The sequence below is a fragment of the Galleria mellonella genome, unplaced genomic scaffold (genome assembly GCF_026898425.1).
Source record: "Galleria mellonella isolate WM207_F2 unplaced genomic scaffold, CSIRO_AGI_GalMel_v1 utg33, whole genome shotgun sequence".
NCBI classification, from domain to species: Eukaryota; Metazoa; Arthropoda; class Insecta; order Lepidoptera; family Pyralidae; genus Galleria; species Galleria mellonella.
In genome coordinates this window covers 11145788-11160900 of record NW_026442079.1, presented here as the reverse complement: position 1 = coordinate 11160900, position 15113 = coordinate 11145788, and the positions used below count along the sequence as shown (strand labels likewise).

The 15113-nt window shown below is 30.6% G+C and overlaps 2 protein-coding genes across 20 annotated transcripts in view; one reads left to right on the top strand and one right to left on the bottom strand.

Annotated features, from left to right (window-relative positions):
* LOC113519612 (coiled-coil domain-containing protein AGAP005037) overlaps positions 1 to 15113 on the top strand; it is a 282821-nt gene that overhangs the window by 172372 nt on the left and 95336 nt on the right. The gene's annotated exons all lie outside the window — the stretch shown is intronic.
* The window catches only part of LOC113519705 (uncharacterized), a 63927-nt gene that overhangs the window by 7498 nt on the left and 41316 nt on the right, over positions 1 to 15113 (bottom strand). For both annotated transcript variants that reach the window (XM_026904883.3, XM_031911390.2), the window contains exon 4: positions 12902 to 13022. In XM_026904883.3, coding sequence (XP_026760684.2) covers positions 12902 to 13022 — 121 coding nt within the window. The remainder of the gene's footprint in view (positions 1 to 12901; positions 13023 to 15113) is intronic.

The following is a 15113-nucleotide window of genomic DNA, read 5'->3' as shown; positions in this document are numbered from 1 at the left end:
CAAAGAGAATTGTTAAAATCGGTTCGGAATCAAATAAATATAATACAAATTCCTTCACCTATAGAAAGCTACTTTATTAGTGAGTAACATGACTGTATTTTATTTAAAAAAAAAATGTTAAAGATTTTCTACTTAAATAAATCAGACATCTTGTCTTATTAATGTAATAAAATTGTAACTATCGTCTAGTCTGTACATGGGAGATATTTATGAATTTTTTTATACAGATTCATGATAAGAGTAATAAAATCCAAAACAATAATTTTTGAAAATTATATTCGTCTGTCAGTATGTTTTTTCCAGTATCACACAAAAACTACTGCAACAAATTTGATAAGGTTTTCACAGTCGTCTTCCTAAAGGTCTAACTTAAAATCTAGCGTATGTTTTATCTTGGTACCGCATCAAAAATGTTCAACATGATTCATTTTTCTACTTCCAAATTTACGCGAACAAAGTAGTAAACAAAAAGGTAGTTATTAAATAAACATGCTCAGGACTGTAACCCCTGATAAAGTAGTCCGACATATTGTAGTGAATGTTACAAACGATATGTCCACATTTCGTCGAACCTTATTAAATTCAACGTGGCAGGGGCGCTTCTACCACCGTCATTTGGATTCATTTCGCGTTTAGTATTCGATAAATATAATCTGAGTGTTGTAATCTTGTAACAGAATAAGAACAAACATGAATAATTGATACTTTCACGTCGCGAGTGAACGAAAACACTGCCTGTACTAGGCTGCATGTTACATATCAATTAGTCCAAATATGTTTACGATTTGTGATTGAATTAGATGGTCCACCCAAATGGACTGGTTTCTCAATACGTAACGAGCCAGATGTTATTTATTTATTGAACTTTAATATACCCAATGTCAGGTTAGTTGGTTCATCGTGATTTTGTTAGGAATTAACCATACTGATTTGAAGGGACCCCGCGGAAAGTTCAGTTTCACAGGGCATATTAATATAAATATAGGACAATTTATATTAAATTCACTAGCAGTATTTATCTGTAAGTTTCATATAAACATTCACCCCCTCTTAAACCAACTTAGAGGAAAACTACTACTTAAATTATGTAAGAGCCTCGACTCTCAAAAACTAATTGTCAAATTAGCTGAGTCGTTTTTTTATTAGTGTTCTATTATATTTGCGCATACAATGTATCTTGAAGTATTTATATTTAATTATTGAATAAATAAAATGAGTTTTTGCGCAAAAAAAAAATTATAAGACAAAATAAATATAGAAGTTATAAAGGAATCACTCATAACTATTTGTCACCCAAAATTATATGAAAAAGTTGACCCATTTTTTTCAAAGCATTTGTATGGAGACACTCTATCTACATAATCTAAGAACTTTTCATTATCCATATGTTGTATTTTGATAGAAAAAGGCATAACGGGGATTGTCCGTCGTTTGCGCAGGCCTAGAGATTTATTATATAGATAGGATGAAATATGGTCTGAGAATATTGTGCAACAATTTATTACACACTACACAACATACAAAGTATTTTATGTATTTACCTTTATACTTATATGCTTTTAACAGTTGTGCAACTTACAAATGCTGAGTATAACGGCCATATTTTGGAGAATTAGCTTTTTCTCTGATTTCGGCACATGTTGCTTTCAATGTGATAAAATTGTTGAGAAATATCTTCCAATATCTCTCAAGGTTTCATATTACATATACGTAAGTACATTACAGTATATCTAACCAGGTTTTGTTAGATATAGTATAACATATACACACACGAATACTTTATATATTTCTCCTGTTTCTGCCTTCTCCAATGGGAGACAGGCGTGACAGATTTACATGTATGTTTCTCACAAACACACATTGTATATAAAAAGTTTAATGACTGTAAATTAAATAAACAGATGATGTTTGCACACGCGCAAATACGTCACAATTGAGATAGGTGGATGGGAATACCATTTGCAATCAAGTGGGCCAAAAGCTTCTTCATTTACCATTCTTACAAAAAAAGAATATTAAAAATTTCTCTTAACTGCAGTAAATCTTTTCTATGAGGACCCTTCACTTCTTAGAATATTAGAATCCCCATAGGATAGGGTTGGTATCTAGAACAGTGATTATAAAATAAATGATTGATTAATTATTCTCTTCTGAATAAATTGGCATTCCCTCCTTTTTCCCATCAATGTTATACTTTCAGATTTCATATATCCTCTTAAAGATTCAATATTTCATTAATCAATATGAGATAATAACGTGCCAAATTGTTGACCATTTTTTTGCCAAGTGACTAATTATAAATGTTATCATCCATTATCCCCTTCCCCAATTATTTGGGCTTAGCGTAATGTGTTTTCCCCTTCCTTCATCTCTGTTAGCAGTCTTTTCTGCAATCACTCTCTTTCTGTCTGTATCATCTTTCACACAATACACTCATCTTTTTAGGTCTTTTTTCCTGATTTATAAGACTTTTTTTTTATTTTATACTTTATCTATACGTATTTGAACTATGAAATACATACATTACACAACAATAACTCCATGTGTTTTTTACTTGTTTTTATTGTATGATAGGTGCATAGGCTTGACCTCTATTATAGTAGCAACAGTTGCAAAATAGAACGTATGTTGTTGTATATATGATATTGCTAATGCCTGTCTATTGCATGTATCTTTAATGATAATTTAACGAACAGGCTGTAATAAAAGGAGATAGGAATTGTAATAATATTTTAAATAAAAATGCATAAAGTTTGAAGAATCTCGCAGAGCGTGAAACTATGTTGATTACTTGAAAATAATATAACTATTATGAAATCGTTTATTTACACGTGAAACTTGATGAAACTAATTAAATAGTTCATGTCATTTAGTAATGCAAATTATGCCAAGGTCACGCCACTAGTAGTGTAAATTATGCCAAGGTTGCTATTGCATCTGTAAGTAGGGGAAGTTTCCATCCTTCTTTCGAGCTAAACTCGCTTCTTAGATAGATATATAATTTATTTCTTATACTTACAACATACAAATAACAACTACCAAAGTGAGCATGCAGAAAAAGAAAAGTACATAAAAAATAAAATAGATTTTTTTTCGTGTGTGTACCACAGTAACACAAAATGGTTACATCTCAGTTCTTGCTCTGCCCTCAAAAGGGCAATAAATCAGCTGTGACTTGTCTATAAAACATTTGTGACTGTTTGAAAATGGAACACACTGCTCTATATCTACTATGTAACACGACATTTGCATTTGTAGAAATGTCATCTACTTATGCAGTATATAAATCTCGTCGTTTTTATATGTAAGTGTTCAGAGTAATTACATTATCATACACATAGTCTCGTATCAGTTTATCCATTGGTTTTCTAAACTAGTGATGCACTTTCAATATCAGTAAAAAGTTTTATAATATCTTGTCATCTTGTAATATAAGAAATACATGCATTTATTAACATCTTCTTGCCCTTATCCCAATTATTGGGGATCGGTATAATATAATTGTTTTTATTACACACTGTCTGACTTCAACCCTGTTTGAGATACATTTATTAGAAATATTCGTCACCTACGGTATAGAAGAAAGGATTTGAGAAAAAAGAGAGGGGTATTGGGAGCGAGTAAAGCAATTTAGTAAAGAAGTAATGAAGGATATATGGGGGAAAGGGGAAAAAGACACTGCAGTTGCGTAGGAAATACTGGCCAAAAGTTGCATTGATTCGAAAGACCAGGATCGTATACTTGAGTGCCCTAACTATAGAATAAATAAATCATTAGAGAAGAACACCTCCGGCGTATGCCATCGTAAATGTACAATTTGTAAGAGGTATATGCGTTCAAAAGTAGAAAAACTAATAACATATACCACTTCTTGATGACGTATTAATATAAAACATACACTAGTTACTAAGTTAAACTTAAAGAAACACGAAAGCGAAAACCACATTTAATTTAGGGCAGTAATTTTTGTGTGATGCCAGAATAAACATACACATAGACAGACAAATGTTCTAAAATAATTGTTTTAGCTTTTATTGACCCCATTAAAACCTCGTACATCATTTTTTTTTAATACATAAATAATTATCTTTCGAAATATCTTGCAAAGATCGTAGTATAAACAATATATATATATATATATATATATATATATATGCATCATCATCATCATCATCGGCTGATACCGTTCACTGTCCACTGCTAAACATATACCTCAACATTGCCAAGTTGCCATAGTTGCTACACATGGCAGGCTAGTTGGCAACCGCAATTAGGCCTTTAGTGACGTTTTAAGAGGGACATTACTAACCATCCTTCGAGCATTAAGTTCCCTTAGTTGCTTATGACATCCATGGAAAAGGGAAAGGAGGCCCATTCTAGTTTTATGAATGCTATCATCTAATTTCGGCCTGTTTCATTCTTTCCGTTACACCTTGGATTAAGATCATTGTTTTGCTTTAATGTTTGTGCTCTAATTACTTCAACATTTTTTAATTGATTTATATTGAATTGCGAGATAATTTATTCAAAAGTAATATAACGTCCTCCATGGCGCTATGGTTAGTGTAAAGTCCGGTAAAGTAGAGTAATAAAAGTATGTGAATACGTTTTTAATTTTCCATCGACGATAACATCGTATAGCTCGTAAACACGTGTGTAAAATTAAAACATTTTTATGCATTGGCATACATTATATTTTTCTGCATACTTGCACACATATCTATCATCCCTGCCTCTCATTGGGATAGGCAGAAACGCCACATGCTTCAATTCAAACAGACCTCTTTCGCTTCCTCCACGTTTATCAATAATTTTTCATAAACACACGTCGTTAACTTTTAATTTGCCCCTTCCAGCACGAGAAGACGTCCTTCTGTAAAATTTGAATAAAAACATGCCATAACATAAAGTTTAACGCTCCTATATATCCGTATAAAAACAGAAGCCTACACTGCACCTACTACTTACAACACCTTGTCATGTGGTCCCAACATAAAATGGGCCACCCCATCCTTTCCAGTTGGTGTCGTAAAATGCAACTAAGGGCAATTAATAGTCAAGGAATGGGCAGCAGCGTCCATATTAAAACATCACTAAAAACTGACTGCGGTTGCCTATCCTCCTGCCAAGCGTGGCAACTACTGGCAAAATCCTTCATATAGGGGACACCTATGTTTAGCAGTGGACAGTTAACGGCTGACATGATGATGATAAAGCCTCTTACGAATATTAACAAGTTTTGTCTTATTCTTTTAAGAATTTACTATAAAATTTTGATAGTAAATACGGATTGCCACTTTACAAAGCTAAGTTGAGAGGGGGAAAGAAAAAAAAAAGAAAAATTATTATTAATGGGGTTTAACTACCCTCAATAAGGTCAAACAGTACGCGTTTCCCCTGGAAACCATCTTGGTTAATAATTGTTGAATTCGTCACAATAGGCTAACCGACTTGCTTTCGTGCTCATATCTACCTATGATCCCTCACTGATACCCCGCAAGCGTATATCGAGAGCGCAGGCGGCGTTACCAATTCAATTATGTAGAGCCGAAATGTAGAGTTTTTTTATGAATTATAAAAAAAAAATTCTACATTTCGGCTATCTAAGAATAGGCTACTCAATTAAATCGTATTATATTTTGTCTCATCTTTCATTTAAATTCATTCCAGGTTCGTTAAAAAACCTGCAGAAGTTAGTAGTGTGATTATAAACTATTAAAGGGGGAAAACAGTGAAAACTAAAATATTATGTTTGTTTTCTTTATAGTTTATGTGAATGAATAATTTTAACTTTAATAGAAAGGCAATAACTACTAAAATATCAAATTCATAGTTACCAATTGACCCTTATTCGTTACAAACTATTTAAAGATTAATGACGAACATGATCTAACAAGATAATGTAATGAATACATTATAAATGATCTCATCTCCCCAAAATGGTTATATAACAGCAGTACAATTATTATAATGAATAATAAATTTGCTATTTATCTTTTTTACATAACATATAATTAAGGGTAGAGTTCATTTTATGTAGCACTAGCCATTTCCTGCGGCTTTGTCCGCACGTATGAGATTATTAAGTACTGTATATGTTAAGTTAGAATGAGATAGATAGATAGATAATTTATTTGTATTACTTATAGCACATAAATAATAATAAAAAATACACATAATACAGACATACATAGTAAAAGCGACAAAAGAAAAACAAAAAGCAAAATATATATATATAAATATAAAACAACAATTTCCTCCTTTCATGCGTATGCCATAGTAACATAAAATGGTCACAGCTCAGTTTATTAATTTTCCCTCAAAAGAGTTAAATCAAAATGTAAACTACTCGTGTACCAAATTTCATTAAAGTTTGGTCTTTTCAGCGTGGATAAGTAGCAAACATTTAGACATACATGTTTTCAAAATTTTCTTTTTATAATATTAGTACATTTAGTAAGAAGTACTTTTAATATTTGTAAAAAAATGCAGAATTAGCATACATGCGACTAATTCTTAAAGTTATGTTCGTAAAGAGAAATTTTGCTATATAATCTGCTGACCATATATGAGACATGACACGAAGATCGATTTAATATTAAGTCATAAAATATTATAAGGTCGTTAACATGTCCATAAATTAGTAACTGGAGAGGCAATTGCTACAAATACAGTATCAAATATATTTATATATTGTAAACGACTTTCAAAGGGGAGAAATTCTTAATTTATCTATTTTTTTTTATAACAGCATATTAATCAGTTTTTTTGCTCTGAAAATTCAGAATTATTGATGCAAGGTATTTACAAAACAGTAACAAAAACAAAACTCAATTCAGACGTACTGAGGATATTACTTTTAAATGAAGTCCATAGCTACCTTTTATCATCACACCGCTTACCATAGATAAGGAATTCATCCTCACACGCTAGCGTATAAATAAATAGTCGAATACAGTGTGGTTTTAGGGAAGTTTACTCCCGCCGACATTTTCTTTAAAGACTTCAAAAAGAGGTTTTTAAGGTTTCTCAAAGTCTGCAACGCACTCATGATGCCCATAGTATTGCAGGCGTCCATAGACTACAGTGACCGTTTACCATCAGACGGGCTGTAGGCTTGTTTGCTACGTTCATGGTATAAAAGAAATACTTGTCTGATAATAATGGTAGATAGACATTACATACGCGAGTGTGGCAAATATTTCTTCATGATAGCCTTCTGCAAAATCGAAATCTCGTTACTGAGAGCTATAAAAAATAAAAGATAACTCTCAGAGTGAAACCGAGTTTGATGGCTCGTAGAAAGTTATGTTACGCATTTACTTCTAACATGTTCAAGTGTTTTTAAAACCTTACATATTACATGTATGTTTATTTTTTATTCGAATACATTATATTTTATACGAGTACGTATTCATGGACCATATTATTTCTGTGGTCACGCAAAATGATGTGGTCACATGACGTACAGTAAAAAAATTTACATATTTTTATTCTATTACAACATCGACCTTGACGGTGTAACGGTTTGACACACTGCTCTGAGGGAGGGAGGGCTTAAGGGGGGGATTAAGGGCTCCGTTTCTAGCAATATACTCAACTAGGTCGACCTCCACGTGACCCCCCTGAATTCCAAGTGTAATCATCACGATGGGCTAAGTGAACTGTCTTTTCACACTCACCTATCATAACTTACTAGTGCTCTGCCAGTGTATACCAATAGCGCAGGCAGGGTTACCATTCCATCGTCACCCATTAAAAAAACACACACACAGCCTCTACTTCCTATAGCTGTAGATTCCCATATAGACATTTGTATTCTACGTCTGTATTGATCTAAATATATATATATATATATATATATATATATATATATATATATATATATATATATATATATAAATAAATAGAATTATAGATGTTATGTTACAACATAACCTGGTCATTATAATAAGAATATAATATATATGAAGCGGATATGACTCTCAGTCAATTTTCAAGTTAATTAGTTACGATAAATAATAATAAAATAAATAGGCGAAGGACATGTAATTATTTACTGTTCTGTTTATCTTTACAAGTTACAACACACTTCAATTAACCGCACTATTTTTGACCCGCAAATTAATCCGCGTGACTGGAATATATTGCTTGAGTGGGATAAAACGTAGTATAAATATAGTGGTTTATATCGAATTTTCTTCTCTTGTACTGGTATCAGGCGTTTTATTCCATTAGTTTCCTTATACGATATGATGGGAATTGAAATATTACGTCATATTTTTATTAGGATACTACAACTATGTCAGAAGCTTGATATCATCATCACTACGTAGTATAAAACAAAGTCGCTGTCGCTGTCTGTCCGTCCCTATGTATGCTTAAATCTTTAAAACTACGCGATGGATTTTTAAGCGGTTTTTTTAATAGATAGAGTGATTCTAGAGGAAGGTTTATATGTATAATACATGCATAATATTGTAGGGAAACACTGATAAATTTAGAGGTTTCTAATGTGATGTCGTAAATAAACACATTTTTATGCGCTTACATTGCAAATGCTGGCTGAATCCCACGAGATAAATCAAAATAATGTACTACAGTATTGTACACCTTCAAAAGATAAACAAAAAAATCCGCGATGGCATATACCTATCTTTTAAGGATAACCCACAATAATCATTTTTTATCCTTTATATTTTACGGGAAAAAAATGGCTTATTTACGAAGCGATTTTAAGCAATACAGCATTAGTTTTTATCCAATTAAGTACTTTAAATACATTGCGCGTTTAATATAGATCAATACAGTTCATAATTACAGTAGATAATTTAAATGAATATTTTCGAAGATATTACAGATTTAAAAAACAGGGACATAGCGGTACCGGCCCGGCCGGCGGCGCGTGCCTATATAATAGCGCGTCGAAGGCCGCACTTCGCCCTATAGCACTTTATCATGTTTGTATTGTTTAATGACAAAAAAGCTGTAAATGTTGTTTATAAGGACATTCTGTAATAGGTATATTTAGTATCAGCATTGCACCAAATCGAAGCCAGGGTGGGTCGTATAAATATATATTATGTTCCTATAAGATTGGTATGCATTTAAAACGTGTGTTAGAATAGAATAAAAACGATCTTTATACGAATAAACGGATAAAATAGTTACCTATTTCAATTCGTTTATGTATAGGATAATTTTACTTTGTATGAGTACTGTAATTATAATTGTGACTAAGCTCTCAATCATTGGCACGCCAGCCTCCACAAGCAGCACCCGTTCACGAGTATGACGAATGAACCGACCATCTTTGCGCTCAACCATACAGTTTATACAGTTACTAATTTATTACATTAATATGTTATCATAGGAGATTATCCAAATAAAACGGTTACATTCAATCCTCACGGCACTCGAGCATCAAAGACCTTTGCTCGCCTCAAAAGATTAATGCAAATATCACGTATCGTGCTTGTAGGTGTTTATTTATTTATAAAGCTTTCCTCCTTTGTACTAGTGGACTTCAAGCGTCTTACAGTTGTAAGAAAATTCCCTTTATATTGTGTTGCGTTGTATCTTTAAAATATTAAATGTTTTGTCGTTAGTTTATTCATGTTGAAAATTGACGTAGTTTGGTATGGTACCTACATATCGTATCTATATTTTCAAGATACATTCTACGAATGTATTTCCACGTTCTGATATCATCTTTAAGGTAGATTTCAAGATATAAATGTTTATGTTGCAATGTATATTGTAGAGTTGAAGAAACTACGTAATATATTACAACATAAACTCTCAAGCTAATAAATAGTGTAAAATTGCAGAGTAATCGTCGAATTAAGTTCAATATTTAGACTGAAATATATATTTTTTGCAAAATATTTAATATAAGATATTTAATAGATATCTCAGTGTAATATTAATAGAAACAGATATAAATCTAGCTAAAATTAATCTTATAAAGGATATTCTAAATATATTAATATTATATAGTTAAATTCCTAAATATATTCTCAAATTCTATGTAAAATCAACTCAAATTCTCAAAGCTCAATATTTAGACTCAAATATATATTTTTTTTTACAAAAATATTTAATATAAGATATTTAATAAATATTTCAGTGTAATATTAATAGGAACAGACGTAAATCTGAGTAAAATTAATCTTATTTTTTATATTCTAAATATATTAATATTATATAGTTAAATTCCTAAATATATTCTTAAATTATATTCTTCAATCAATTTTTGGTCTTGCAAAATACAATTGTGAAAAATCCTTTTACCTCTGCAATGTAAAGTGAAATACAAATTTCTTTATTGTGAGTACTCATAATGCATAGTTAGAGTTAGTTGAAGTGTGCTGTGTGGAATACGATTTAACACGTTTACAAATATTACTGCCATTCCTTCTAGAAAATATCGACAGTATTTTTTAAGAAAATATTGTATAATCAATACCTACACTAGTAGAAACGAATAATAAAGGAATCCCTTAAAAACTATTTTAAGGGATTCCTTTATTATTCGTTTTTAATTAATTAATTAATGCGTAATTACATTTCTTTATTAGAGGCAAAATACAGCGTAATTATCGCTACTTTTTTATGTCTACATCGGATTTGCGATTTTTTTTATAATAACAAATTACTACGTGTTTCACCTTCACTCGCGATAATATGGTTTAGTTTTTACGGCGCGCCAACGTAAAACTTTTGTAACGGTGTTACTTCTGATCTTATCGTCCAGTTTTATCTTACAGACACTGCGGTAAGAACGGATTTCGCTACAATTACAACTTCCATGCTTCTTTTACTATTCTCATTTCTCACAACCATACATCAAAGTCGGTACCAGAATTACTGAACGTACAAAGGTAAACTTATTGAACATTCAAGTCCAATTAATAATAAGTTAGTAATGTGCATTACTAACTTATTACTAATAAGTTAGTAATTAGTAGTATCTAAGTAAATCATTCATAAACCTATATGATCTAAAACGTCAACGAGTTTGTTCAATCGTTTCTAATTAGAAAATAGATTATTTACTAGGTAAATATTTTGGAGTATTGATTTAAATAAAAAAAAAAGAATAGTATAACAGTACTTAGGTTACCATGCATATACGTAAACACATCAAATATATGTAAAAACAATATTGAGGAAATATTTACACAGTACTTTATCTTACAATATTATTTCTAAGCTATTCTTAGCACTGTTACATTTTTAATATGCAAATATGGTTTAAGTGTCGTAGCGAAGTGACTAAGATCTTCTGTCCGTCTGAAACTTAAAACCAATTTTCATGAGACTTACTGGAAGGCGATGAGGGGTGAGTGCCGCGAAAAAATTAGACACGAATAACGTATATTCTTTCTTGCACAATACACAAGTTCACTATCTAAAACTAAAATATCACCTAATATGAAATATAAATACAATAAACACTTTTTCGAAACTACCAGCGATAGAATTATTCGTGTTCCTATTTTGAATCAAATATTTTTCCTCACAAATTGCACACGTATATTGTATACAATACCTACATTCAACATTTCATATTTAAGTGACAGAAGCCGTATTTTTCATTCAATCGTCGACACACAATAGACGTTATATTGAGCGAAAAGAAGTCCTTTAACAGCTAAACACGTAAATTATACGAGCATAACAAAATTTAACAAACAGCGACGCCTCAAAGTGGTATGTAAGAGGCTTCAATTTTACTTCATAACCGGTAGATGGTAAATATATTCCCTTACATAATATATTTAAAGTGCTTTATACGATTTATCGGACAGTGAAGTTTGTACATAATATTAAACTTTCTCAGATTGCATAATAGTACCTTTGGGACGACACTAGTTAGTGCCAACTAGAGCGTTCGATGTATGTGGTGACAAACATAACATCTATAAATTACATCCATTGTTCTTGTAACGAGAAAATAGACTGTTCTGAAACCACTCAAAACAATCGTGAATGGAACTGTCTTTGACATTGTTTCGTACTATGAATAGTACAATCGTTTTTTATCAAACAACTTGCTCTTTTATCTGTTGTACGACAAATAAAATATACGTGTATTATTGTAATACTTATTGGTTTATTACTAAGTTTTACACCACTTATATTTTATACCATTTAAAATGATAAATTAGTTCACCTTTGCTCTTTGTTTCTAATGAGGAAATATTATAAAGTTTAAGGAATTTATAATAAACTGATAAAAAAAATCGATTGTAATAGACTTTTGATACTTATAAACTGTATATTATTCAATTTAACAAACTGACATGAGAATTTAAAAGTAATTAAATAATTAATAATAAAAATAAACGAATATACATGCAATATCAACATTACAGAATATTATGTATAACACCTATGGTAGCCCTCGTTTTAGAATTCTTAACAATTAATATTGCAACATTCATAAAATAATATAAACTATAAGCCAGAAAATAATTTAAAATATATTTTTTAACAAATATATTTAATTTAAGATATCTAATAAATATTTAACTAATAATATTAATAGAGATTGTACTGTACGTACAATACGACCAGAGACACAAGTGGAACAGAGATAGTCTTAAAAGTATGGCGCCAAATTATAATGAAACCAATAAGGTCGATTCTGAGAGATGACAGCCGTTTCTCTAAATTTATCTCTAATAATTAAAATTACAATTTGATATCACAGCGAAATCTTTATTATAAGAACTAATATAAACTAATTTTTTAATAGATTAAGTCATCATTATTGTGATTTTAGTTTATGATGGCCTTATGAGCAGTACGTTTTCGAAATTATCAAATTAAAATATTAAAGAGATATTTTCAAAATCGGCCTTAGTGTCATTTTAATGAAATCACCGGTACTCACGTGTTTAGTTTCAATGGATAGTTGAGTCTGAAGAAAGTCTGCCCATGAACAGCTAAACTGAAGTAACTTGCTTCGTTGGTGTTGGATATCCAAGCTGCTATCTCTTTTGGACTATTGTGAACTGTGGAAAAAAGAATTTTAATTCAATTTGATATAGTTACAATATAATAGTTAAAAAATTTAATCATTTTTGGTGGCAGCGCATATTTTCTATTTAATGAGATCCGTGATACAGTGATGGGCTTGTTGATCTAAAAGAATTAATTAAATTAATTTAATTTAAATATAAAAATGATTAGAAGACTGTCATCATTGTGTTCTCTTGTATTTGATATTTATATGTTGTATTTAACGTGTGTATGTATGTGTGTATATGTATGTGTATGTGTATATGTATATATATGTGTATGTGTATGTATGTATATATGTGAATGCATGTGTGTATATATATAATTATTTATAATTTATGTAAATATTTATTTAAATTTCTGTCTTGCACTACTACTGCCCACTCACTACTTCCTATGCCACTGCGTTAGGTTGACTGGAAGAAATCTCTTTTAGAGATAAGTTCGCCTTTGCTAACATTGTTATTAACTTATTGTTGTTACTGTATGTTTTTGTGCAATAAAGAATATATAAAGAAAGTTCTAAATTCGAATGTCCATCAGGTCAATTTAAGAAACAATCTTTTAGAAATTGTCTCAGATTTGGATATTTAAGGTTTGTATTCCTAAAGGTTCATCATCTAGTTTCTCATAATACAGATTATTTTTTTATTGAATGTTAGTACATCTAGACACTCTGTCAAGGTGTACCAAAAAGGCAGACTTAACACCACATGACGTTATTTAACAGTCAACCGTTATTATTCTAGACTAGCTTTTCTCCTACTACTTGGTACGCGTAAATTTCAGAAGAATAAAAAGTAATTAAATAGATCACTTCCAACTTCCAAATAGCGTAACAATATATACACAACAGATTTAAAATTGAAACACAGCTGTGAAAATCGCATTCAAATCAGTGCAGTAGTTTTTGCGTGATACCAGAACTAATATTGGAGTTCTGTTGGTTCTATAAAATTAAATATACATATTGATTTATATAAGAATATATGTTCCATGTACAGACATCATTTAGTTACAATTTTATTACAAAGATGCGATTCTGTGGTTTCCGACTTGAATAGGTCACCCCTTTCTTTCCATGAAAGTCGTAAGAGGCAACTAAAAGAACCTAGTAGTTGAGGGATTTTTTAAAATATTACCAAAGGCTTATACTGTGGCCCCTTAACACAGGTCATTATATTAACCTATTTAGGAGTCCAGTTCTAAAACCACAACTACTATACCCGTTTAAAACTATAATATTAATATTAGTTAAGAAATTACAATTATGTTTTACGAATAAATCTCATTTCATTTCATATTCAGCACTGGATAGTTAACAGCTGATATGTACGTGATTAAGAACAAGACAATTAGTCTGAATCTGCAGCATTTAGTACTATATTAATGTCTAGAATTTCACTATATTTTTATGACGTTAAAGTCTCTTTTGTGTAGCCTATTATTTTATAATCGCTCTACCTTCTTTCTTTCATAATTGGACTATGAAAGTTGATAGCTGTTATCATACACGCACTGAACTTGAAACATTCTCATATTTAATTAACACACGAGAATGGGGAGCTATATCCCAGTATAGCTTTACCACAACATTTATATTATTCATTAGTTTTTCCACGCAACTTTGCACTCGTGGTTTTTGGATATAGGAAAAGTAAATAGACCATTTCTAGATAGCGTATCGAAATAAAACATACTTGTATACTGGATTTTATAAATATACAGACGGACAGACAGATAAAAATGTCAATTTTTTTCCTACAATAACTCTTATGTTGCAATTTTATTATATCTATATAGATTACTATAATAGAAATTCTTTAAAAATGTTATATTGTTTTGTATTATAACGTCCAAGCTTAAAAAATATAAAAAAACAAAATGTCTCGAAAGGTCTAAATTACACAATATCTAAATCTAAAAAAAAAACAAAGTTGCAAAAAACCAGTCTTTCTATTAGAATAAAAAACTGGATCTTGAACATTGGTCTATCATTGACAAAGATATTGTGCAATATCGCATATACAAAACAAAAACGAAATAAAATGTCGAATTGAGAACCAACTCTTTTTTAAAGTTGG